The 27,886-nt window shown below is 41.1% G+C and overlaps 2 protein-coding genes across 4 annotated transcripts; both read left to right on the forward strand.

Moving 5' to 3' along the window:
- The first annotated feature begins 1,010 nt into the window (after positions 1–1,010).
- On the forward strand, positions 1,011–3,292 carry zgc:103759 (uncharacterized protein LOC449987 homolog). Its single transcript, XM_026367553.1, has 5 exons — positions 1,011–1,127; positions 1,249–1,380; positions 1,603–1,643; positions 2,511–2,751; positions 2,856–3,292. The coding sequence occupies exons 2-5, from the start codon at positions 1,249–1,251 to the stop codon at positions 3,099–3,101; spliced, it is 660 nt and encodes a 219-aa protein (XP_026223338.1). The 5' UTR covers positions 1,011–1,127; the 3' UTR covers positions 3,102–3,292.
- A 1,310-nt stretch (positions 3,293–4,602) lies between these two features.
- arhgap4b (Rho GTPase activating protein 4b) lies at positions 4,603–27,871 on the forward strand. 3 transcript variants are annotated; one of them, XM_026367550.1, is made up of 24 exons: positions 4,611–5,033; positions 10,969–11,329; positions 13,032–13,203; positions 13,291–13,453; positions 14,608–14,670; positions 14,780–14,953; positions 15,205–15,333; positions 15,629–15,850; positions 16,308–16,409; positions 16,520–16,705; positions 16,879–16,963; positions 17,300–17,327; positions 17,585–17,681; positions 18,842–18,902; positions 19,035–19,112; positions 19,597–19,725; positions 20,476–20,581; positions 20,668–20,895; positions 21,834–21,889; positions 22,150–22,321; positions 23,523–23,621; positions 23,836–23,943; positions 24,491–24,593; positions 25,824–27,871. In XM_026367550.1, exons 2-24 carry the CDS (start codon positions 11,260–11,262, stop codon positions 26,028–26,030), a joined length of 2,838 nt encoding a protein of 945 aa, XP_026223335.1. In that variant the 5' UTR covers positions 4,611–5,033; positions 10,969–11,259; the 3' UTR covers positions 26,031–27,871. The 3 variants fall into 3 exon arrangements, with proteins under 3 accessions (XP_026223337.1, XP_026223335.1, XP_026223336.1); XM_026367551.1 differs by having other exon boundaries at positions 4,611–5,028; XM_026367552.1 differs by lacking the exon at positions 23,836–23,943 and having other exon boundaries at positions 4,603–5,033.
- Positions 27,872–27,886: the final 15 nt, after the last annotated feature.

Genomic DNA, 27,886 nt, shown 5'->3' on the forward strand with positions numbered 1-27,886 from the left:
GGACACTACTAAAGACACTGCTTTATGGCCTGAATAGCTATTTTTTGGGATTCTGTTTTTTGTCATCTTTGATTGTGGATTGTAGCTATTAAATATCAAATTTCATGTGTTAACAGGGCTGATATAATGTGCATACATCACCACACATATACTTAATAAACATAACTTTTCTTTTTCAAAGCTCTGACCGTTGCCTACAGAGTGGTCAACTCAACAGCAACTTCCTACCTGAACACCCTAATCTCGGTCTACAGTCCTTCTTACCCACTGCACTCTTCCAACATATGGATTCATATTTTTCTCCCCTCTTTGGCATTAGGGTTTCACAATTTTGAATGCCTTCTCCCATATTTATCTTTTTTAAATTCTTTGTATCCCACTTGCGAGTTGGTCTGCATGAAAGCCTCTGCCAAATGACTAAAAGTAAAATGTAAGTGAATTAGTGGGATCTGATCTTTCTGGTCCAGGTTGATAAATAACTTTTTTCCTTATTGTTAGTAATGAAATAAAAAAACATGCTCTTAAATGACATCATCACAGCTTTAGAAATGACATACATATAGGGATACATGTATGGATACAGTAAACAGCCAAAAATCTATTAGAAGGTGACTGTTTTACTAAAACTATTATTTTCAAACATTTGGGCTGCAAAACATGTTGGATTAATATGCTATAGTGGTAGAGATTGAGACAAAAAAACATACATGCTACTAGCTCTTTTTTAAAATCAAAACACAGTGGATCATTCTCAGTAATAATAAAACTGATCATGTAGAATTAGTGAACATGATTTAATCAAAAGTAAAAAAAAATAGGAAAATAACAAAGGCACACTTAAACAAATGATATGCAAACAAATTTCTGTAAAAGATAAATGGTAAACTTAAATAACGGTTAAAAGTTCCATCCAGGACATCGACTCCCCCAGGTTTCTGTCTACTCCACACCACCAGAGGGAGCTAAAGCTTTTAAGAAGTCACATAGTCCTTCCTTTACACTTCCTGCTTCCTCCTGGTCTTTGTGTGATTATTTGTGTCTGCAGGCCTTCAAGCTGTTTAATAGATTTCAGTGAGGTTTGGGAAAACAAATAATATAAGGAAAGAAGAGCAATAAACAGAAAGCACGTAAGTTTGCATGATGTCACACTGGGAGCACATGACAAGGGCGGGGGCAGTCATCCAGAGTTAGCAGGAGTCACTAAACTGTGACTGTATAATTTTGCCCTGTGTTTGTGTATATTTGTAGATGGCAAGTGGACAGCTGTCGAGGGCTGAGGCATTGGCGAGCTCAGGCTGCAGGCATGCATGCCATGTGATGCTCTACTCTGACACGAAAACTCAGCTGTTTGGAAGAATTCCCATTAAACATATTATACTAGTGAGTTATGCATGCGTTGATGTTTCTGTTGTAGTGGTGTATCAATGGAAATGGTTGAGTTCCTACATGTACATGTCATACACACATTTGTAAAACAGAAAAATACACACTTCTGCTTGCGTTTGAGCATGTCTGCCTCTGTGTGTGTGTGTGCATCTCTGTGTTTGCGTGTGTGGTTGCATCAGTGTGTAACTGGATAACAGCCTTTGTCACTTCCCACAGATGCAGATGCGCTTTGACGGTCTGTTGGGTTTCCCTGGCGGGTAAGTCTTTCCTGGTGCTGCTTTTGTTGTGTGCTTTAATGTGCACAGGTATGTTTTTCTTAGATTTGCGAGTCTGTGTTTTTCTTCACAGAGGAGCCCGATGAAAAGATTTGCACATTCAATGGCATCACGATACTCCTATTAGGATAGGAAGATAAGAAAATATGAATGACAGGCTCCTCTGTATGGTGCCTTGTCTTGCTTTTAACGCCACCTGTCATTATCAGACACACACTGCTTAATTAATATTTAACATAATATGAGCATGTGCATTTGCAGCTGTGATTAACAGTAGTGGCTGTGAGAGTTTCTGGGGCATCATTTGCCAACACAGTGAAATTATGCAACAAGGCATAAAGAAACATTGGGACATATGTAAAATAATTTAGTTTGTCTTATTCTACTGTCTTAGTGTTTTAAGTAGCAGATTACAAATGTTAAATTACTTTTGGTTTTCTGAGGTGTTCACAGTTGTTTTACCAGCTTCAAAATTTGTTTTATGTTTTATCCAGCTGTCAGTTCTTTGTGTGTCTCTGTTCCTCACAAATTGTGAAATTGTGTTTGTGTTATTTCTGTTATTTAGTCAAATGACATGTTTCTTTATCACTATTTCTACTGCTCTACTTTTTTTAAATTGTATTTTCAATGATGGAAACAGTTTAATTTCTAAATCATACAGAATTTAAATTAGTTTTTGTTTTTTTGTTTGTGACCTTCTTGTACCTTTGGGCTTTAAAATCCAATGAGCTTTTCAATCAGCTGAAATAATTTACTTCTGCACTGGGAAGTCTTGGGAGAGCAATAGAGCTGATGTACTTATCTATTTTAAAATCTGACTGACCTTTGACCTCCACCCCCACATTTCAGGCTGGTTAACCCATCAAAGGAGACCCTGGAGGCAGGCCTTAGCAGAGAATTGTCTGAGGAGTTGGGCGTGGCTATTCCTGTATCAATAGAAGATCATGTGGACTCTTGCTATGCCCCTGCATCATCCTCTTCCTCTTCCCCCCATCTTATTACCCACTTCTACGTGAAAAAGATGGAGGAAGAGCAGATTAGAGAGGTGGAGAGAGCGGCTGCATCCACTGCAACAGATCATGGACAGGAGGTAGTGTGTGTGTGTTGTTTTCCTTGTAGGGTAACTGATAGCAGCAATTTACCTGCTCTCATGCTCTGTTCCTCATCACCTGTTTTTTCTCTCCCCCTCTCCAGGTTCTAGGAATGGTCAGAGTCCCACTCTACACCACGAAAGGCGGAGGGGGTCTTGCATGTTTTCTGTCACACTCGTTCATCGGCAACGCTCGCTCCCAGCTGGTCGACTCTCTGCTACGCCTCAACCTGGTTGCCCCTAAGGAGTTGCACAAAGCTCTCACACACTCTCTAAAGATACAGACACAGACTGCGCAGGACCTACAAGCAGCCCTTGAGCTGACAGAAGCGAAAAGGAAACACACCTGATAGTGCATCAGCGCTTCTTTTCAAGCATGCACATAAATACAGATACATAATCCTTCACTCACAGTCTCACACACACTGTCATACCGCTTCTGAGCCGGTGACTCATAATTGCACATAGCATCAAACAGTTTGGAGAGCACATTATCAACCGCTTTACCATTAACAGAAATAAAATGATTTACGCTGCCATATTCTAGCTTGTCATTTTACTGCTTTGAATCATCAGAGTGATTTCAAACTGAAACAAAACTGGTTCTATATCTTAATGTTATATTAAAAATGACATTTTAATGATTCTTGCACGCTTGCACACCAGCAGCATCCTGTAAGATAAAGGCAGTTGACACGTGACAACAAAAAAGTGAACCCCATAAGACTATGAGCTGCCCTTTTATGGTCACATATAAGCACCATGTGGTATTCTATATCTCCTAGGTTCAAAGAGGCATGATCAGCAGAAATATACCTCGATTTCAATCATGTCTGTTTCTTTGTCTGTTTTGGTGCTGCTCACATTTTTGGTGGTATTATCCACTAAGTTATAGTGCACCAGCGCTGGTGCAATCCAAGGATTAATTACGTCCGTGACATACTATATAGCCTGCAGGCGAAGATTTGATTCTGTTTAAGTGTACCCTGGGTGCACATAACGCGCTTGCACCAGATGTTAGTAACCTCATTCCCAGACAATATTGCTGGCAGTGAGCAAGAGCAGAGCCATGATGCTGCCTAATGTCTATGATACCTACTGTAGTGTAAATGTAGAATGAGCATCTATCTCATTATATTTTTCCAGTGAATCAAATGGACTGACTTATGTGTGCTGATGGACAGTGAAGAAAAACAGACAGAGAGAACACAACAAAACACTGACTTGATCTTTGATTTATTAATCATGCAGCAGGTTTTCCACACTGCATTCAGCGTGATAAATCAATCTGAGTGTGATAAATTGGATACAGGATGTAAAAGACGTAAAGGCTCACACACTCATTCAGTTGTGTAATACAGTTCATGGAGGTTTGTTTTACACATCCTTTAACCATAACTACATAGAGACTGACTCATCTTTAAACAGGTTGATGGCAGTACAATTTATTTGTGATGTACATTTGCCGTCAATGCATATCTCTCGATCAGTGTGCGTTTTTCTCAGCTGTCAGGAGGAAAAATGCACCACATCCGGTGCAACAGACAGGAAGCACAGGAGACGAGTAGTTCAAAATACTGTCGTTTGTGGTTGTGTTTATGCACATCTGTCTTTGTATGTGAGGCTTCTTGATGGCATGCCACCTTGAAGCATGCATGTGTAAATGTGCAAATGAAAAAAGGATGTTGTCATGTGATGGTGTTGTGAGGGCGAATAATACAAGGTCACCAGAAAAAAAAAACATTTTGAGAGAGAAAGGGATGTAGCAGTGGGGGGAGGGAGGGCAGTGCAGGCGAGGGATGGATGGATGGAGGGAGAGAGAGCACGAGCGAGGGATGCTGAGGGAGAAAGGCGGTATATTCATAGCAGCAGCGGTATTTATAGCCGCCCAGAGGAGAGGAGAGCGCGGGGGGCGTGGCTTGGGTTGTGCCTTTCGCACTGCTTCACAAGGGAGAGACGGAGAGAGGGAGGGGATGGGAGGAGAGAGGCAGCTCCAGTGCCAGTGAGAGAGCGAGAGGGAAGGCTATTTGGCATATTTGGCAGGAGAGGGAAGAAAGAAAGGAGGGAGGGAGGGCTGTTTTTGAGTGTGTGCCTGAGAAATGAGAGAGAGAGAGAGAGAGAGAGGGAGGAGGGAACTGAGCTGAGAGAAATCTGTCAGATTCAAACACACTGTTCTCTCTGTGTGTTTGTGTGTGTGTCTGATAGGGGAGAACCAGGGATGAGAAGAGAGCAGGAGAGCTGAGGAACAAATAGAAAAGGACAACAGAGCACCATAAAGTAAGGTATGTATGGCTGTCATGCTGCTCATGAACGTAATAACAACCTGTGTGTGTGTGTGTGTGTAAGAGTGCATGCATGCTTGTGTGCATGCGTGACTGAAGTGAATATATCCGTGTGTTTATATATAGTTTAGTGTTTTATTCTATTCACTTGGGGTTTTCTAAGTGGACAAATGGATGTGGCTTACTCACTGTTAGGGGTATCAATTATGTAATATGTGTGCACCATTTTCAGTGTTGATGCTCTGTGCGAGTGTCTCTGTGTGTGTTTACATGCTTGTGTAATTATGCTGAGGTGTTTATGTGGCTATTGTGTGGAGCACTGCTTCAGTGGCTTGACCATATGGGGTGATTTACAGCCACTGTAAATATAACTCAGCGCTCATCTGCTGTTAGAGAAGCAGGACCTTAATTCCCCCCCTCTGCTTATCACATACACCATTCTGGGATTATATCGTGAAGATAAGCAAAAATGCTTCAAGTGTCAGTTCAGATGCGGCTGAAGAGGAGCATTCCCTTCATGATGCTGCTTTACAGGTTAACGACAAAGAACCTGATGGTAATGTGACAAGGTAGACAGGCATAGGACGGAAGTGTAGCATTAAGAGGTCTTGTAGACAGGCTTGTTTTAATTTGACTAGTTAAAGTTTATGCAACGATCAAAAGATCCTGTTTCGGTTTCAGGTACAGTTTCTTTTTTCAAGGTAAGGTTAAGATTGTGATTCTCTGTTGACAGTCTATGTTGGTTTTAATCATGGCAATGCAGCTTGCAGGTTGAGATCATATAGTTGAAAACTGACCTTAAAAAAAAAAGTTCAGTCTGGTCTAAGATAGAAATCCCTGACTTCACACAGACTGATGGTTAATCATCTTTCCATCGATGCATTGAGATAAACAAGAAACCACACGTTTATCACAGACTCTTTATGCATATCTTTTTGTAACAGTGAGGATCATAGGACAAATTATGTATTTCATTTGAAACTGATCGTGATTTAATAGATTTTTCTAAGCTTCAACTGTGAGCTGTTAAAGGGCAACTTCACTGAAGAAAATGTGACAATAACAGAACTTGAACATATAATTTTCCTCAGAATTTGAACCAGTATCAGCAATTTTTACAATTTCAGACAGAGGAGAAGTGCCCGGTTTCAAATTGTGGATTAAATGAACACCTGCATGAGAATGAACATATTATTTAGTTGTTCAGATGTGGTAGAATAGCTAAAGCTGTTAATAAGTCACTATTATGCTGTAGTGTAGTGTGTATTTACTCATACATCATTATTCCCCTTCTGTCTACCCAGCCCACATCAATTACATAAGGAACTAGTAACAATTTCACAGCAGAGCAAAACCTAAACTGCCCACTAATTATCTCTGTCTTAGAAAGTTTAAAGACACCAGACACTAGTAGAGAAGTATAGGTTTCAGCAGGGTCGGAAGAGAGGATGTAGGCAGTTGGACAGCCTCTAACCTCTCACAGTGCCCTCCTGTCAGAAAGTGTTTTCACTTCTCATTTTTATTCATCTGTTTGCCCTCTGCCAGGACTTACAGGTATGCACTCAACAAACATTACCTGTAAATGATCCTCTGCATAAGACTCCAGAGAAAATGTACACAGCAGTGGAAAGTTTTCTGTGGTCTTTGGCTTTGGTTTTGCAGCCTTGTCTGGTGCATAATTGCCCTCAGTGCTGCTGCAATTAGGTACCATGCCAGAATCTAGAAGGCATGTACTGCCAAAGACCATTCCCTTTCACCCTCTTGCAATAGTATACCCTATATCTTTATGTGATACATTATTTGAAACATACATCATCCCTGTGGTGTGTGTCTTGGCAGCGATAAGAACCAGGAATGATCTGCTGCTGAAAACCTTCTGTGAGGTTTGCAGGTACAGATTGTCTTAACATGATACAGGAGTAGAAACCTGGGGGAGCACACTAACATGATTTGGTTTCCTGTGTGCTACAGCAGCTGCTGGACAAACAGCAGTGGAGAAGGACATGTGAGTGTAGAGGGACTCAGGCAAGAGCTAAACTATGTCAGTGACTTTGTCACTAATGTGCAGAATTTGGATTTAGCTAATTTTGCATCACACTAAATCTCATGACACGTTCTAAATGAAACCCGGGACCAGAGGCAGTGAAAGGGCGCTCTACCCGTTGTAGTGCCGTCAGGTTGGCAGTATGAGCCGTGTTTGCTTTGCAGTCTATCAGCCAATGAATGAACTAATGTATCATCTAGCTTCCAGTGATTCAAAGTAGATCAGCTCCGGTGTTCTGTGGCAGGATGTCTATGAGAACATGTCGTAGAGGCTTCAAACCTGATTGATCAGTAGAGTATTTGAGACTTTGAAACATCTGAAAGAGGAAATAACCGTCTTCCTGTTACAAATTAAAAGCAACTCAGCACCATCAGGCTTTTCAATGCGACAGCCTTATTTAGTCTGGTATAACCATTAGCTCACATAGGTTACAGGTAGCTAACATTAGTAACCTATTTATATGCTAGACTTTGCTGTGTGGTGCTGAATCGGTTTATTGAGTTTATTATTATTCAGCACTTATTTTACAGTTCTGCTTTTTTTTTTTTTTTTTACATTTCTCTAGAAGTTGCATTGAGTTGAGGTTGGTTACATCCAGTAACAGCAGAGGCAAAGATTTGCTGATTTGTATTTACTGCTAGTGGAAAACACTGGATCCTACTTCTGGGAACTTTCTGCCTGCTAAACACTCTTGTTATTTAAACTGCACGCCTAGTTTTGAATGCAGGCCTTCAAACTGAAATCTGTAGCCTCTAAGCCGAAGCAGAGTTTACCCTGATGTAGTATTTTTGTAGTGTGATGATTTAACTATTTTTGTCTTGACATTGCATTAATGCAGGGATCTTACCAACTGTATTTGTTCGACCGCTTTCACCTGCGGCAGAAATTGCAACAAGCTCCATCTTCTCCTCATCACGTCTAGCTCTATGAGAGCCACTCCAGTCAGTCTGAGTCTACCTGACTTGTGTTCACAGCAGTTCAGCTGTAGCACGTCTGACAGCACAGACTGCCATTAGATCATATTTGACACTCGCACATCCTTGTTATATTGCAATGCCTACTTGTAGTCATACTGCACTGATAAAGACAACAGTTCAACTCCTGTGCATGCTGTCACAGCACAGCTGAAACATCATATTTCCCAAAAGTCAACTTTGTAGGATGTGAGATCATCTGGCTGAGGGTGCAGCTGACACCCTTGTGCTTTCTTTTTGACATTTTACTCTGCATTAGCTATGGTTTGGCTTTGTCCCAGGTCTGTAGAGATGAAGGATGATTTTCTGCTCTTGGAAGGCAGCTGTTAAGAGACAACGCAGCTGTAAGCATTGAAGAAAAAAATAGATTTCTGCAAGAAATGTGGCACAAGATAACGCTCTGTCTGTGCAGTGACGGGGTCAGTGAACCAGTGTGGTTGGCTCCCAGCAATGTCAGGAAATCCCCATACAGTATCGGCCATAACATCAAATATAATCCCCCACTTGTATTCTGCGTTACTTTTGTTTAGTGCTCCATTTTCTTCTTCTGAAATTAGCAGAAAATCCCCTCAGTGGCACTAAGAATCTATCACACGGCACCACATGTATCCTCTCCTGTCTTGAGTCTACTTCATATTCTCCATTTGTACCAAATGCCCTCTTTCTTTCATTGACCTTGACTTTAAGTATGAAACACTGTTCCTCGATAACCTCGATCTCTCTGCCCTTTTTGTGCTTCTTTCCTTCGTGGTCTTTTTGGTGAATCTCCTAAAACCCCTCCTCTCGCTCTCAGATCATTTACATTCGCTTTGTTCTGTGCAGATTAAGGTCGCACGCTGATGAAGGCCTCTGGAGGCTCAAAGGTCTCTGGGCTCTTGCAGTTTGATTTGCAGAAATCTCCCAGTGTTTTCTAGTTCTGTTTGAAACCGTCGCTTAAACTGTGTCTGGATCACATCCACTAGTCAGAATAGGAAGAGGAAATGAAAGCACAGGCACAGAAGCACATGTTAAGTCATGAGTGATAGGCTTTAGTTACGGTAACAGTTGATCTTCTGCAACGTATTAAACCATTTCTCCATTTTCTTTAGGTTTTCCAAATGTGCTGCACCTGTTCAAACCTGTTTTCAAACTAGTTTCCCCACAGTGTTTTAGGTTACAGGAAACTAGCTGAAAGGCCACGTGTTGTTACATGTATTGGACAATGTCAGGTTCTTTAGGTCACGTTTTGCTATTTTGAGGTTTAATGAAACTCAAATAATTACTTGAGGCTGACTAATATGTATAGTGTGAAAACAGCACATTTGGCACTCGCTGCTGAAACCTGTTGAGAAACTGACACAGGATGTGGGAAATTCAGTTGCCCCTGTGTGTGTGTGTGTGTGTGTGTGTGTGTGTGTGTGTGTGTGTGTGTGTGTGTGTGTGTGTGTGTGTGTGTGTGTGTGTGTGTGTTGCCTGCCTGTTTGAAAGTAAAAAGCAAGTTGTGATATGTGTGTATGTGTAAGAGATAACTCATCTTCCTAGAATAGTTTACAATGTATTGCAATGTAAGCATTTATTTGTGCATGTAGGACAGCTGGTGTCTTAACCTCTGCTCCACAAGCAGCACACAAATTGATGAAGAGTTCTTCTTAAAAGTTGTTTCTCTTTTAAGAGCATTGAGTTTTAGTAATTCAAATGAGTCTTAGCTGCACTTTAAAGGAGCACTTTAGTTAGTTTAGGCTCTAGTTTAGTCCAAAATTCTCATCCCAAAAGAGATGGATATTTCTTTTCCCATCATGGAACATGATTCAATACATACTTGCTGTCTGATATGCATTTGTTAGAGATGCCCCTGAACTGATCAATTCTTTCCATTAAAAAGCCAAGTAGTGGTGAGAAGTCGGGGGGGGGATATTTTGGGCACCCGTGGTTCCAGAAGTTAGTAGTCAGTATTCAAAACAAAAGATGAAATACGAGATGAGAGTTCAAAAACCATAGTCTAAAATACATTCATTACTGCAATGACAAAGCAATTTAAAGCAAGGATCACAGCTTTTGTGGTTTGTACACTCATTTGTCAGGAACAACTGATTTCAAAACAGGATTGAGTTGAAATTAATCCAAATAATGACCATAATATAGGAAAAAAAAACTGGACACTCTTCCCTCGTCTCCACATTTCTACTGAGACAGACGTCTATTATTTAATTTTCAAAATGAATCTTCACCTCTTCATCACTCTTGAGCCACCGACAACCTTGTAAATAACAGAATGACAGACTTCTCATGATGGTTCAACTTTGCCGTGTATAATTGGTAGAGTCCCACTTAGCACTTGTAGACAGCAAAGGTAACCCACAAAACCAGCTGTGAGAAATTAAAACATAACTAAACCATCACTAAACCGCACGTTGATACACAAAGGGGGCTAAAGGCCAGTGTGGGCTGGACCTGTGACTGAGATTTGCATCTTTGACCCTTTTCCTTTAGATCCAGTTAAGCTTGCATCAGCGTATATTTATTATAGAGAGATTTGCTTGTGTAAATGACTATTACCGGTACCTTTATGGATGTCCCCAGTCCTCGCCCTCAAGGCATTGAATGTCTTTCTTTACTGCTGTTACTCATCACCTCTCGTCTTCCCAACCCCCATCCTTCATCCTTCCTCCTTTATGTCCTCATCACTCTGCTCTCCCACTGTCCATTCTGTGTTCTGCCCCCATCTCACTTTCCTTCCTATTAAATCTCTCTCTCTGGTGTCCCTGTCTCTTTCTGTCTTGTCGCTTTGGCCTCATTTATGCCCTTGCCCTGACTTTTTTCATTCTTTCATTGTGCTCTCAGTAAATCTCACTTGCCCCATTAGTCGCTGTGTCATCTTTATCCACTTCTCTTACCAGAATCCTCTCTTTGCTCTGTTTCCCCACTGTCTCCTCCTCAGGCCAGCTCATCTATGGATCAGCATTCATACCAGAAACCCCAGGGATTCCATGGACACATCAACCCGACTGACATCCACGCTGAGCATAGCCGATCGACACTGATGCCGATACGCTGCATGCAGCTGTAAAACAGCAAGGCCAAGGGGTGAGGGGTGAAAGGTCACAGACTACAGAGCCTGAGAAGGCACTGAGATCGAAAGGTTTCAGGAGGGGACACTGTGGGGCTATAAGAAGAATTAAGGTCGAGGAAATAAGGTCTCAGCGGACAGACTCGTTTTAAGGGGTCAAAAATGATGACATCACATGGAAAACTGAGGAAGGAGAAGGGGAGTCTGGCCGAGTACGAATCGCAGATGAAAGGTAAGTCACTCTGTGTTTGTGTGTGACATGCGCTTGTCTCTGTGTGCATCTGTGCCCTTTTACCATACCTCTGTTTGTGAATGTGCAATGACTTGCGTGCCTGAATTCATAGGAAACAGCACATGCGCATTCATGCATGCTCTTTGCACGTTCATTCAGCCGCATACTCTCTGACTGAATGTATTTGTGCATACGTTGCCAGGATCTGCGAAAATCGCTTCGGTTTGAAGCTCAGAGACGATCCATGCAAAGTCTTAATGTCAATAGGTTAGAAGATCCTTTCTCCTGCACAGGAGCCTTTAAATGTGCTGTGTTTTGGAGGGTGCATGCCTTGGCTGACTGGCTGGCTCTCTGTACTGTACTACAAGGGTGTATTTATAGCCAGTATTAGTGATGCTGTCTCCTCACATCCAGTCAGCCCAGGGCTGTGTACTCACACAGAGACAGAGAAAAAGAGTAAAGAGGGGAAAGAAAGAGGAGGAGGGGTGTGGAGGGGGTGGTGGAGGCGGGCAAGAAGAATAAAGAAAGCTGAGAACGGGTAAGAAAAGAAGAGAGGAAGAAGTGAGACAGCAACGTACATGTTAAGTTGGTGTGACTTGTGAGACTTCTAGGTTTGCATTAGGCTTTTCTAAGCAAAGTGTTGCACCAGCCCTCGTTGCCACCGATTGGCTGTGTTTGTGTAAAAGTTTGTGTGCTTTACTGTACACTAAAAGGCTATTTTGTGTTTTTAGAAGTGAGCTGCATGTACTAATCTCTATTTGCTATTGATTAGTTCTGTAAAAAATAGACTATCTGTCCCATAAATGGCAGCATGGGCAGCATTTTATTAAACCTTGTCACCTGAAGGAGTGGGTTGATTGTCATTGATTTAGAATTAAGTCGTTTAACTGTGTAGATAAGGTGATTATTCAAGTGGACTGTGTGATTAGACAAGACAGTGTTATCTATTCTCTAACTGGATCATTTCTTATTAATTTAATTACTGCGTGATGGAACTATTCCTCACAGAGTAATTTGTGTCCTCAGTCACCATCACAGATCTGAAATGATCGAAATTAGTTACATGCTATTATGTCTTCATACTGTACACTGTATGCCTGTGTGTGCATGCACGCATTTACAAGGAGGTGCAGGCGTAATATGTATATGCAATTGTTTTCCTTTGATATCATATTCTCCATATGCTTGCTTATCACTTTCATAAACAGAGACTAAAACAAACCTCATGTCCAAAGTTGGAATCAAAATATGTTTGTCAGTTTACTTGAGCCTGTATTTATCCAACAAAAGAAGTGATTTTTCCAAAGGATATTTGAACAGGGTGATGCCAAGTCTCATCGTGAACCTGCTGTGACAGGACAGATTCATAGACACAGAGCCTGTGTGCTTGACTGACCTGCCTGCAGTCCAGATGTGTCTCCTATCGAAAATTTTTGTATATGACGGAGAGGAGAATCAGACAACGTCAACAGACTGTCAAGTAGCTGAAGTCTTGTATCCAGCAAGAGTGTGTTTCCAAAAGATTAGTGTAATTAAAAGGATAGTTGATGTAGCACAGTGGTAAACATGCCTCTGTCCCAACTTATTGTCTTGCAGGCAGTGAGCTCTAAATGTGCTTATGTGGGGTTTGTAGCTTCAGTGAGAGTTGTCTGTAAGATAACCTCAATAAATCTTTTACTCTGTTTCTGTCTCTGTGTGTCAGACCTGCGGACCCAGCTGGCAGACCAGATAAAGATTTTAGATTCCCAGGTGGACGTGAAACAGCAGCAGCTCTCTGACCTCTCTGAGTTTCTTCGGCGTCGGGGAGACATTGAGGCTGAATATGCTCGCGCCCTCGACAAACTCACAGAGAGGTTCACCCACAAGACTAAGAAGTGAGCATGTGTCCACTATGTGACTGCACATTTGTGTTTTTGCTTTGCCATATCTAAGTGAGGATCTCTGTGTTTGTTTTTTTCCAGGAAGGAGCAGTGGGGTCAGTCTGTGTGTCAGGTCTGGTCTGTTTTGCTGACTCAGACTCGTCTGGAGAGCCGTGAACATGCAGCACTGGGTGATACCTGCTGCAACACACTCACACAGAGGCTGGTACACAGTACGGAGGACACACACCGCCTGCACAAACGGGTGAGTGGCGGATGGTTTGTGCAATGATATATGCATGGAGAAACAAACACACCAGACAGTAAGACATGTGTGTAATGTATGTAAATACTTCCAGACAATATATTATGGGTGGAGTCACACAAAAACATGATTGCACTGCTCCATAACAAAGTCTGCTATTTGCGCAGAGAGGCGTCCTGAAATGGTTTGCCACTTTTTGGAACATATGAAAACCCTTAGGGTGAACATGACCGGGCCACAGGGTCAGATATAAGCTCTGCCTTCCTCCATTTCCTTGACTTTAGTCATACAAGTCGCTGTGCATGTCAAACTGTGGAAGAATCCCAAGTGTACTCTAGTTTTTAGTACCAACCTTGAACAGGCAGCCACAGTTAAACAGACCTGCAGAAAAAGCTCTTTAAGCTGACACATACTGAACACAGTGCAAGTCTTCCTACAGTGTAATTCTTCCTTCTTGTATATTTGCTGTTATCTGTCTTGGTAACACTGTGACATGTGCAATCTTATTCATTTTGCAAACTACACAGACTCATCTTGCTCAAATTACTGGTTGTCAGACACACTCTCTGTACCTTGTACCTCGAGTTGAAAAGTGAGCAGAATTTTAATTAAGCCACTACACTCATTTCATCGGAGAGAAGCTAAGAGGTGTTGTTGGGCCCAGCGCCAAGCAGAGCAGGACCTTTTAGCTTTTCTAAAATCAGTGCTGGCAGAATATTGAATGTGTTAATGCTACCATTAAAGTAGCACTATGTAACTGTACTAAATAAAAAAATGATGATAACCAGTGATAATGGCTAAATTAATAATAACGAAATATTATTTTGCCCACCAGGAAGTCTTTCTAAAAAAGTAGAACAACACATTTGCCCCAGTGCATTACTGCAGATATTTAGCTTCATTAAAACTTAAGCTTAAGGATTAATATTAAACTAACAATACAAACACCTGTAAAGTTTCTCAGTTAACATGTTTGATTGTTTGCTTAATGTCTGCTTGCATACTGGAGCTAAGCTAAGCTAATTACCTGCTGGCAGTAGCTTATAATTAACATACAAATGAGAACAGCACCAATATTCTCACCTGTGTCTCAGAAACTACTTCTCTAAATATCTTTTGGGATATTTTGGCTAACAACTTACTGTAATTTGCAGAGTAAAGAAGTTGGAACCCAGATGCAGGATGAGTTGCTAAAGGTCACCAACGAGCTGCAGATGGTGAGCCCTTTATTCCTACATGAAACTATGACAAATATTGTAATAAAGGACAGAAACAGGTTGACAGCTGACATGGAGGTTGTTTTGTTCGACCTGTGTGCTAATGAAGGCTCTGAAGACGTATAACCAGTACCACACAGACTGCCTGATAGCTGAGGGGAAGCTGAAGGAAGCCGAGCGGTTGGAGGAGAGACACACGGGCAAGTCGTCTGAGCTCGGCCCCGGTCAGTCAGGAGGACAGAGGCGGAGTTCTGTCAAGAAGATGGAGAGACTGATGGAGAAGGTGAGTGTGGGGAGCAGGTCACAGGAAGTCTTAACGTGGGTTTTCAACAGAACAAACCATTTCCTGTTCTTGTTGTTTTGGGTGAGTGCAGTGGGGCACGCCATAATCATAGGCACCTCCTAATGTACCGTGTTATGATCTTCACATCATTGATGTTCTTGTGTATGTCTTCTCTTGCATTGTGTGTGTGTGTGTGTGTGTGTGTGTGTGTGTGTGTGTGTGTGTGTGTGTGTGTGTGTGTGTGCGTGCAGAGGCATGGCAGAGTACAGGAGACCCAGCTGAAGTGTACCAAGGCTCGTAATGACTACCTGCTGAATCTAGCAGCAGCTAATGCAGCTATGAACAAGTACTACCTGCAGGACGTCAGCACTCTTATTGACGTAAGAAACATGCAATTTGGGTTGTGTTAATGTCCGTGTGTGCTTATGAAAGCAAGAGGCCACTTTTTGTGCCTCTTTCCTGTTATTTACTGAAGAAAAGCTGAGCTATTATGGAGAGAGAGAATAGAATAGTATTGATTTCTGGAGGAATCCCTGATAAAAAGCTTCCTATGTTTCCTTTCTCTCTCACCACATATATTCTTTTAATTATTTCTCCATGCTTCCTCCCTTTCTCCTTCCCTTTTCCCTCCTTACCCCCATCCTCGTTGTTCTGTTTTGTCTTTGCTCCTGGCAGTGCTGTGACCTGGGTTTCCATCTGTCTGTGGAGAGGGTGATGAAATGCTACCTGGCCAGTAGGTGGCGAATCCAGAAGACAGAGGAGACGGGGCTGAAGCAGTTGGAGGCGGCTGTGACATCCCTGGACCAGGGAGGAGATAGAGATGGGTTACTGCAGCAACATGATGCTGCCTTCTGCCTTCCGTTCAAATTCAACTACCACCCACACGAGGGAGACCAGGTTAGTTAGATTACATGGTGACTCTAAATGGACCACAGGTGTAAATGGTTGGTATCTATATGTCAGGGCTGACATAGACTTGCGAGCTGTTCAGAGATTGGCTCCAGCACTCCTCTGCAGCCCTTGAGGAAAAGCAGTTAGGATAAAGGATGGATGGATCTGTGTGAGGCTGTAGAAAGGCTGACTGATATTCAGTAGTAGAGTTTGACTTTGTTGCCTCTCCTAATTCATAAATACTGATCCTCTATGTTGCTATTTTATGATCTATTTTCTGCAACTTGCATTCTTTAGTACACATGCATTGTTGTCATTTCTGAAGAAGAATTCTTTTCAGTGTGACCTCCACTCACTCCACCCCTCACATCAAACACCTTTCTCTCTCCATATAATGTGCCAGTGGTTTACCCTTGATGATCCATCGTAGTTATTTCAACTCTGATTTGTTTGTACATTTCAGGTGTGTGAGGTGAGTGCGGAGAGCCAGGTGAGGTATGAACTGGAGACCAGGTTCCAGCAGCTTCAGTCTCGACTTGCTGCCGTTACTTTGGAAACAGAGGAGGTGAGCTAATAATTCCCATTGCATGTTTCCTTAATAACTTGTGACATATCAAAATTCTTGAACTAAATATCTAAGCTGGATTAACCAACTGAATTGTTTCCCTTTTTCAGATCAGTAAAACGCTTAAAGCCACACTCACAGCTCTGCTGGACACTATATGTGACAGCGACTGTAACCCTTCCCCTGATGTGCCAAGCACCCAATCACATGAGCCCCCAGGGGGAAGCACTGCCCCCAAACTTACCCTTGCCAAGCGTCGAGCCAATCAGCAGGAGACAGAGACCTACTATTTTACTGTGAGTTAATGCAGAGGACGGATTGATGACTTCTTTGATTGATCATTAATTATTATCCTGTCATTGCGCTGGATTTTTCTGGGGAGAACTCGAAAGGTCTAATTAATGTTTGAATATCTTTTCCATCTGCACAAGGAGTCACACATAAACATTCAGTTTTTTTTTTATTATAGAAAGTGAAGGAGTTCCTCAACAGCAGTTCTCTGGCCTCCAAACTTCAAGCCAAACATGACCTTCTACAGTATGCCATACAGAAAGGTACTTTCATACTGATGGTATTTCTACCACTGGTGAATCAGTAAAATATCATTGCAGTTTTACAGATGATGCCACAGGTAACTCTGATTACTGCAAAGCTGCACACAGTTTAGGAAAAATTGATCAAAATCAACACTGCTCAACCAGCGATATAATTACAGTTGTTATCAAAATCTTGTACCTACATTATACATGATGTTGTGTTATGTTATTATGTTATGGCTAATGCAGTTTTCACATATAGGTGGAGTTCTCCTTTAATGCCACTGCACATACTTTGGACCTGTATCCCAAACCAAACCATACTTTTTCTTTTTTCTTGTCTCTGTGTTCCAGCTGAGGCCGTCGACAGTGACCCTTCCAGGTAAACAGTGTATTTACACAACCGAGAATAAAAACAGTATGACTGAGAGAGGCATAGAGACACGGAGAGAGCAGAGAGGACAAGGAGACGGGAAAAGCGATTGACCAAATCTAACCCAAAAAGAATTTATTCTTAACAAAAACTTTTTGAGCTGTAAAGTGAAAATGGTCATATCAGTTATCCAACATCATTAGATCTTGAATCTTGATACCCACATGTGAAATGGCATCATGCATTTTATTTATTATATTTCCCAGAGTGCAATGTGCTCGGTCAGTGCGCGTTCGGAAGTCCAGGCCAGTTTCCCAATTCTGCCACACACTCTTCAACACAGACATACTCTCCTACATACAGGTAACACTCATACACACACACACACACGAACATAAAACAAATGCCGTTGAACGATTGTTTTAACCTTCATTTTTTTTGCTTGCTGCACCGTGCTGCACTGCTTTTCAACCCTCCGAAGCAAATTATTTAGAAAATCCTGTCATACTGATGCAGAAGAATGAGGGAGGGGGGCTGTTCTTGCAGCACATGCACACACACTGACAATCCACCCCCCACACCCCCCTCTCCAGTGTACTTACTGCTGCCTTCATGTGTATGGTCATGCTTATAGCTTATTGCTTACTTCCTCTCCTTTCAATCCATTCCCCCCTTTTATCTCTTCCTCTCTTGTGAAAGGGATTAAAATGCACTGGCCTCTTTGCTGCCTCCTCTCTCGACTCCTCTATTGAGTGTCTGTGTGTGTGTGTGAGTGTGCTTTTGTGTGCGCCTCTTCCCACTGCCTCTAAATCTTTATTCCCCTTATTTCCCACTCTTCCTTTTTAATCTGTGCTTTTTCTCTGTCTCTATTCTGCGCTGCTTGGTTTGGTGCAGAAGAAGAAGGAGAATGTCTCGGACACAGGTACTCGGCCCCATCTGTGGCTGCTAATATACTGAACACAAGCAGTGACCAGGGCTGTAGCTACCACTAAGGACACAGATAACGATAAACCATTTGCATTCCTCTGCCTAAATCATATTACTGACTAGACTAGAATCAGCAGAAACATCTACTGTAGTCTTAAATAAACACAAGACAGAGTCAGATATTGGTATTTAAAGTGGTTAGCGATGGTCCTTAATGTTCCCAGGAGAAGAAACTGTAAATTGCCACAAATTACAGAGAAGATACAAACAAAATTAGTTAGTTGTTATGTTTTAGCGTATGTTGATTTCCATAAGAATCCAAAAGAACACTGCTGTTTAAACAAAACCTGCAATATTCAGAATTAACTATCTTGCTACAGCCCTGCCAGTGACACTAAGCGTTTTACCTGAATAATAACTGTATTATCCACACAGTAGTATTCCCCAGCTCAGCTCCTACTGATGTGCCTCACATAATATCTTCCTTTACACATTTTTCCTCTAATAATTTCACTTTCTTTGCATCTATATCAGAAGTGTCCTTCTGTCTCTAAAACTCTCTCTGCTCTCCTTCTGTGATCATCTGTCTCCTCCAGAGCTCTGGCCAGCAGATTCCTGTGGTGGTTGAAAGCTGTATCCGTTTTATAAACCTTCACGGTGAGTCCGTTTGTATGATTATAACACGGTGAGGGAGCTTTGGACACTAAGAAAACAAATGGTGGAAGTAGTTGTAAGTGTATGAGACATTTATGAACATGTAGCTGTAAAGTGTGTGTGTTTGTCTCTCAGGCCTCCACCACGAAGGAATTTTCAGAGTTCCTGGGTCGCAGAGAGATGTTAACCTTCTTAGAGATGCATTTGAAAGAGGTAAGTAAATACCTCGTCATTAAAATGTTTTTATTATTGTTATTTGTTTTGATTTAAACGTTTTCTATACACTGTAGGTATTGACATGTGCAACGTATTTTATTCACCTGTAATTCTTTCTTTATAATGCCATGTAGTGCATGTAGAAAGCATGTGTCTATCCCTTGGTCCACTTAACATAATATATAATATAGAATTACACAGTCATTAAAACAATATTTATAACTTTATTCAACTCTGGGAGTCAAAACAATGAACTTAGATGGTAAAGAGCTCAACAGAGCTTTGGCCTCAGGTGATTCTTGGGTTTATCAGTATGAGCGACCACTAGAGTTCTTTTTTCTCCATTATTATTCTAAAAATAAGAATAATTGCTGCTTTTAAATTAAATCCACTAAATATTCCCAATTATCTCTCTCATTTTTTTGATAAACTTTTAAACTAAATAAACATTTCTCCCACATGTCTGTTTGACTCCCTGTAGGAGAGGATCCTCTCTCAGATAGTGAGTGTGACCTGGACTCTGTGGCCGGTGTGCTGAAGCTTTACTTCAGGAACCTTGAGCCTCCTCTCTTCCCTTACGACAGCTACTCTCAGCTGCTGGAGTGTGTCCGTAAGACTCCCTTATGCAACTTCTATATTTGTGTGTGTGTTTTGGTTTGCATAGGTTTCACTTGGGGTTTGTCTACTTTCAGTTTCTTAGTTAATTATATGGTGGTTGGCTTCTAGGTGCAGTACTTTTTTATAAAACCTTGGTTAAGCTCACCCACCCCCTACTGTGGGTCTTCATTCACAATGCGTGATGGAAGTGTTGTGTTGTTTGATATACACAATGAATTTCTAACACAAAAGAGCTCATTTTGGCTTAGCTTTGCAGAGCTAAGGCTGTAGCCTTAAACAGTGGCTGTGCTATCACTTCCCTGATAACTACCACCGAAGCACAAAGAAGCTTGTTTATGAGACACTTCTCTACAAATACATAAACTGTTGATGCAAGGCAGTGCAACTACTATTCTCTCGCCTGGTGCTTCTCACTGACTCGTTTGCGCTCTGCTGTTATCTTTTTCACTGTCTCTGTGTTACTACAGTAGCCCATTTCTACTTTTAAGTACAGACACACTGAGTCACAATTTGCACACCTAGCCAAGGTTGTGAATGTTGTTTCCTCCCCATACATACTTAGGTTTCCTGTCAGTAGCCTAATAGATTCAAATCAAACACCTCACCGCCATGACAAGTTCTAGTACTTCTCAGATCGTTTCTTTAAGTTAGACTTTTGGGTGAAGCTTGTTGTGATGGTTAAAGATTAGCTTTTTCTCATTTTGTGATCCCATGATTTTTCTTTCCTACCTATCGTGATCAGAAATCGAGGAGGAGGCGGAGAAAGCTGCCCAGATTAAAGCAATTCACTCCACCTTCCCACGGCCTCTCCTCGTCGTGATGCGTTACCTTTTTGCTTTCCTCAATCAGTAAGCAACGACACACTCTTACTATTGTAATATTTCCCATGATCATAAAGCTTTAAACATACTAAGTGTCTGTGTTTTTTTCTCAGTGTGTCTCAGTACAGTGATGAGAACATGATGCAGCCCTACAACCTGGCCGTATGCTTCGGACCAAGCCTGTTGAGGGGAACAGATTCTGATGATGCGGTTGCTAGGCAGCCACAGGTTAATGACCTCGTCAAAACCATGATCCTCCAACACGACATCATCTTCCCCAGCCAATCAGAACTGCCAGGCCCTGTCTACGAGAAGCACATGACTTTAGAGCAGGAGTACTGGTGAGATAGATACTGATATATTTACTGGTTATTTACCAGTAGCCAAGAGGTAAAATATGTCAAACTTCAACTTGTAAATCAAACAATTTATCTTCTACTTGGAGAAAAGAACTACATGTCGGCAATCAGTTGCCATAATAATCTGTAAATGCGTGACCACAGGCGGCATTGATTCAGGTATTCAATCTATTTGTGGCAGCAAAGGCAACTGACTTATGCTATTAAGTGAGACTACGAGGTTAGCACTAGGGCTGACCACCTTGGAATAATGTGTGAACACTCCCAAGTTTAAACACTTCACTGAATTGATTTAAATGCCAATATAATTGACTCTATTTATACATCCAGTTAAGGCTGCTGTATATTTTATATTTGTCTCATACCATTTGACTGCAGTTTAGTCAAGCTGTTTTGACTCATTTCTGTCCTTGTATGACTTGTTGAAAAGTAATACTGACCGGGCAATAGCCTCGCATTGCTCCAGAGGTTTGTTGATCATGTTAGAGTTTAATACACCAGCTGAGATGATTCCAAGTACATAGATTAGCTTTGTCTTAACCCCTGTTTTTTCATGGCTGATCCTATTGAAACTGAATTTCATGCCATGCCAGAGGCATTTCTGTGAAGCTCCCATGCTTTGTGCAACAACTGTTTAATACTATTAAGCTGTATGCTCCCTAAAATTGAACACAAGCCTCCAGCCTATCAACAGTGTAGCTTCAACATCCCCAAATCAGCTCTCTGGTAATTCAATACAACTGTCTGCTCTGTATATGAGCACTGATCATTTTAGTTTTTGTTGTTTGAGAGAGCATTTGCAGCTATTTTCTGAGGAATACTCAGGATTTAGGGTCATTTAAGGAAGTCTGTGGTGACGTTTGGTGTGTGCATCAAAAAGAAATGTGCACGATCACCAACCTCTTTCTGCTTATCTGCAGTGAACCAATCACAGAGGAGGGAGACGGAGAAACCGAGCATCTGCCCAGTGAGGATGGTGAGTACATACAGCGCGCGCGCACACACACACACACACACACAGTCAGATTTCCATTAATAATAGGCTATGCATCACTCACCATCCTTCACATGCATGTAGCGCAAGCCAATTAACATTCATACTCTGAATTACCACTTTGCATCGTGAATCATAAGCATACATGAATCATAATGATTTTAAATTATAATTAATTAAAAAGATACATTCAGATGAGTTGGTAATCATTCTGTGTGTGTGTGTGTGTGTGTGTGATACAGAGTGGGAGGCAGTGGCTATGTTTGACTATGTGGCGAGATCTCCAGCAGAACTATCATTCAAGCAGGGAGATCTTATAACCCTCCACAGCAAGGCGTCCTGTGATTGGTGGAGAGGCGAAGTTGGCGGGGTTAAGGGTCTCATCCCTCACAAGTACATCAGCGTGCTGGAAGGGTGAGTGACGTTTCTGCTTCTTCTGACCATTCACACCCATTGAGGCAATTATGTTCCCTGATGACTTCACTATTTCTTAACACATTTGATTTAATTTGAATCTAAGCTGCCAGAACCTGCTGTACTTGCTTCCAAGCTCTTTCTTGGGTGCCAGATTGATTGTGTTTGCCACCAAGGACAATACAAAACACCATGTTACCCGTGGGTCTCCTGAGGCCTGGCACATCCTGTTTGTAGGAACCAAGGAATGAAAAATATTCAATTCTGTTTTATAAAATGTTATATAATATTCTGTAAATGCCACTCTCATTTAGCCTGTCTTAGTATAAACACTGGAAGCAAGGGGGCACAGGTAGCATACCAGCTACCAGTTTGTGGATTTGCATGTTAAACCCATTGCTGGAGGTGACTTCTGGCAGTGATGGTGTATGTGCTACATGCCAAAAATAAAATGCCTGCCACATAATTCCCATAAATAAAGCACATTTTTCATTTGCTGTCACATCAAACTTAAGATAATTTAATATAATGTGTTAATTAATAAGCTTTATGGACCTTTGTTTTATCGGTCTGTATGCTAAGCTAAGCTAAGCTAAGCTAAGCATTAAAATCATGAAAACCACCTGTTAAAATGTGCAGTTTTGCAGCACGTAGGATTTCTGCCACAATAGCAGTAAAACACAACAACAGCTTGGCAAAGGATTTCTAAATGCCTTCACACAGATACATGTCAAGGTCCTATAACACAGTGAAATAGCAGCTATTGGACGAAGCAATAGAAAAATAGGTCTGAGAGAAATGCTGTGTCTCGGCTCTCAGGTGTCTAAGACCCAAAGCCAGCAGGAAAAATGTGTTTGTGTAGTGGTCAGGTATCATGAAAAAAAAGCATACTGAACAGGTGCCATAGTTTAAAAAGGTTTTGGAATAACTACTTTCAAGACTCAGACTGAGGTACTGAGCATGAGACGGTGTTTAAACTGCATGTCTAATTCATTTTGCCTTATACCCACTTAAAGTTATCTTTGACTATAGGGACGTGGTGCATATATAGATATAGTTTACTGCCTCATTTTGTTTAGAAAAGGTTTTAACATTTTTAATTATCATTCTCCTCACTCACTCTTTATCCCATCCTCAAACTTGTTGTACTTCCTGTAGTGAAATATGTGCTTTATTTATATCTCTTCTTCCCCTCCCCTAGGTCAGAGAGAGGAAAAAGAGAAGAAGTAGGAGGAGGAGGAGGAGGAGGCAGTACTGGAAACCTGACAGCAGAAGATCCACAGACGGAGAACACAACTCGGTACACACACAGACATGAACACACGCTCTGTCAAAAGCACACTGCAATATACTGTATGAATGCTTTCACACAGACGAACCAGTGTGCAGACAGTAAAATACAGACTCACACAGGCAGAAATACTCACTTCCACATTATTGCGCTACAGCTCCGTGCACATAGAGAGGAATGCACGAAACACAAAGTCACTAAGTTTCTGTGTACGTCCTGACAGGATGCGGGTGAACAGTGACAGTGCTTCGTTGCCAGGGAGACAGAGAGGAAGTGAGGGGAGCCCCAGTCGAAAGCCGCCAACCTCCCCTGCCACAAGACACTTGCCAGTGTAAGACTGACAGTGCACACTATATGCATGTGCTAAATAACATATCAAAGTAGTCCATCTTTGACTCAGGGCTCGCATGCATCGAGGTGTAGCAACTAAATGAGGAATAAACCGGAGCATGCAGCAGCTAAAAAGGCTAATGTTGGTGGAGACCAAACCAGAGCTAGAAGGAACCAATAATGACCCTACATACACTCACAGATAGAAACATGTCCTTCACTGAATGCTACCACTGCTCTGTGTGCTGCATGTTTCCTAACATGATCACCATATTGATTTTCGGCATTGATAAGATGTCAGTTCTGTGCTCAGGGGTCATTAGTTATTGCAGGTTTCAAAATTAAAATGTGCTGCCGGTAATTGTGCACCATGCACATAAGCTAATGAAAGGTGTCCTTACAAACAGTCCTGCACACTGCACTGTCAATGTCAAACATGTGAGGGCTTATAATAGGGATCTTCTAGTTTTGTTTGTGAAAGAAGAACACAGTGAAGAATCCTTTGTTATATTTATTCTGACCTATGATTCCTTCTAATTGTTTTTCAGGTCTCAGGAGAGAAGACACACTTTGGATACTCTGAGACAGGGCAGCTTCAGACCCACAGACAAACCTCCATTTGGTCAGGCAGAAAGACCAACAGTTGACAAGGTTAGTACTTCATCGTATCTTTCTTCAACTTATCTTTTGAGTCACAGGTTACAAGTTGAGAAAGAGAGAAAAAGAAAGACTAAGAAAAATGTTTCTCGGTAAACGTGAGTCATGTCACGCATACAGTGTATAGATGATGCTGTAATCTAACTATTGAATCTGATTAGCTACCATTCAAGTTCTGTTTTACCGGCCAGTGTGAATTTTGTTAGTTAAAGTGTTACATCCTGCAGTGTTTGATGTCAAGAACTAAAAGATAACGCCCTTCTTGCACTATAACTGCATGCATCACAATTATGGGCAGTTCATTAAATTCAGTTTTGGGTTAGACAAACATGGTAGATGTCTCCAAACGATTTGTTGGTAGCTTCAGTAGATCTGTAACAATATTATAACAGGATTAACTATGTTGTATTCCAAAATCTCTAAATAAATATAAAGCCAACTGTGGTAGTCGTGCACAAAAGGCCTCGGGCATGTGCATGTGTGTAAGAAACCTCAAATTAAAATGTATTATTATGTATAAAACACAGTGATCCACATCATTATCTTTTTAAAAAAACAAAATCAAGGGGGAAACTGTGTAATGTCTTGTTGATGTAATGTGGTCATATCGGTTGTATTTGTTCAAAGATGACTTTAATTCATTTTGAATATGATTAAAAGGACAATAAACATACAAATTAGCCAAAGTTCCCATATTTAATGCCAAATTTGCCCACGCTTGGACAGACAGATTGTATTTTCCCTCTTAACGAGGGACGGCATACTGTAGGTCACTGACACAATACACAGTGTGGTTGAGAATCAGATGCAGATTTATTCCTATGTCTTTTTGTTGCATTATTCCCACTCACATTTACATACAAATATTAATATCAGTTTGAGTTGTTTCCATTTTTAATTTGTAAAATGTGGTTTTGATGTTTCTATTATAGAGATAATGCATGGCGTTTGAACTGTTAATGTATTTAATGCTTTTCTTCTTCTTCTTCTTCGTCTGAGTGAACTTGGTTTGTAACACGTTATCATAAATATCTGTCTCACAAAACAGACTTGCGCCCCACAGATGTAGATATGACAATGAATCATCCAGGATCACTGATGAGAATTAAAATTAATATTATGGCCACAGTCGCTCGAACACCTCAGTCATGCAGCATCTTGTCTAGTTCTTACTGAGGCTACATATTCACTCTCCGTCCTCTGTTTCTCCTCTTGCTCTCTCAGGAGATGATCAACCGTCAGATGAACTCAGTGTTTAAGGAACTCCTGTCACGCCAGCCTCCTGTCCAGCCTGCCACCTTCGCCAGCCCTGCCGCCCCCTCTTCCTCTTCCTCCTCATCCTCCTCTTCCTCTCTTCCTCAAGCTGCCCCTTCTGCCAAAAAAGTCGGATTTGGCCTCAGAGGACGGGCTCTTTTCAGGCCGGTCGACTGAGAGAAAGCAGAGGCAGACTGTAGTAACTGATTTATTGTTTGATGACACGATGATGATTACGCTGATGACGATGATGCATTTGGTGAAGATCTTGTTTTGTTTTGGTTTTTTGCTCTTTTTCGACACATGTATAATATTTGCGTCTCTGCCATCTCATAGTGCCACTAGTCTCGGTGCCGTGTTACTGTATGTCCAGTGTGTCTGTTTTTGGCTGGTTTTGGTCTTTTTGTGTTTTGGTCTGTTTTTGTTCTCCAAGCCTCTGCAATTTTTGGAGAATCAGGGACGTGACATCACCAGTGATTTCACCAGACTGACTACTAAAACGTATTGCCATGTTTTATCAAAAACAACAGAAGACTTAAGCTGCCCCCTAGCGGCAGGTCTGAGATCAGTTCTCCCTGAATTCTTTATTTTAAATGACAAAACTGATCTGGGGCCTGTGCCTAGGAGTGCCTTCACATCCATTACTCTTCACATTTAGTTCAAATGGAAAGACATGATAGGCATCTCATATAAAATAATAATGATGTGATTGAGGAAGATGTCTACAGAACACCAAAAATAAATTAAAAAGACATTTTGGGATATATGTACGAGCTGTGCAACATATATAAATGAACCAACAATTAGTGAAATAGATTAAGAAATTATTAAAACCCAACTCGTCTGTATAATTTTTATTTAATTATTGATATTTTTACTTAAAATTTCATAATGAATTTTTTCCAGTGTCTTGTTCAGTGGAGTAGCTAAGCTCAAAACTGCTATTAGATTTAACCTTTTAGCTCCTGTTTGGTACAACAACAGCACATATCTCTCATTATATGAGATACATTTTTATCTACATGGTCTCTGATTATACATAATAATAATAAGAAGAATGTGAATATGAGGAATTATTGTTATACTACTACTACTATAATAATAATTACTGAAATGTAAGACGAGGTGACTACACTACTGAAAGTGACATAAAATAGTAAGATGCATCAAATGTAATTCTGAAAAAGGGAATATAATAATGGCATGGTACTATTTCACCAGTTGTTGTTTCATTTATAGCTTGTACACGGCTTATTCAAGTGGTTATTTACAATATTTCATATTAACGCTGAACACTCTGGGGCTCCATAGATGTTAGCTGGGACAACTTTACACAGCAGTGGTCAGTATTTTATAGAAGCATGCAGCATTAGCACAAACACACACATACACACACGCACACAAATGGATGGAAACTACAATTCCCTTCATATGTGATACACGGCCTGGTGCACAGGCCAAATCTCAGGGCTTTTGCAGAGTTAGAGACGGCTTCAAAGGAATAAGTAAGAGTTTTTCTCACTCAGGGCTTTGATTGACTTACTGGACTCAACTGGAAACTGTGCCCTAGCCTCAAGAGCCAACATGGCCCCCATATCAGCGAGGATATAGTGACTTGCTCTGGTTTAAACTGTGAATGTGGTGACATTTTGGCACCATGATAAAAACTTGTCTCATTCATTGACACATTTTGCCCCCTTTACTATATATCAAGCACCATCCACAAGGTCCAAGTTAAATGTGTGTTTGATGATTTCTGCAGCAAGGTGTGCAACTAGCTTGACTACAAAAGCAATTGAGATTTTTTTTTTAACATACAACATCTCCCCTTTGTTGTGTTTTAGTATTTGAAACATAGAAGCAGAATCTTTTTTATTATAATACTGATTCTGCTCCTATGATGAAAACAATCATGTAGTTCTGGATCACTGTTTGATGATGTCACTAAATTTACTGTGTCCGGTTGTATATGTGATTAAAAAAAAACATGAATACAATAAATATGATAAAATGATGAATGAGTAAGGGGTTGT

The sequence above is a fragment of the Anabas testudineus genome, chromosome 7 (genome assembly GCF_900324465.2).
Source record: "Anabas testudineus chromosome 7, fAnaTes1.2, whole genome shotgun sequence".
NCBI classification, from domain to species: Eukaryota; Metazoa; Chordata; class Actinopteri; order Anabantiformes; family Anabantidae; genus Anabas; species Anabas testudineus.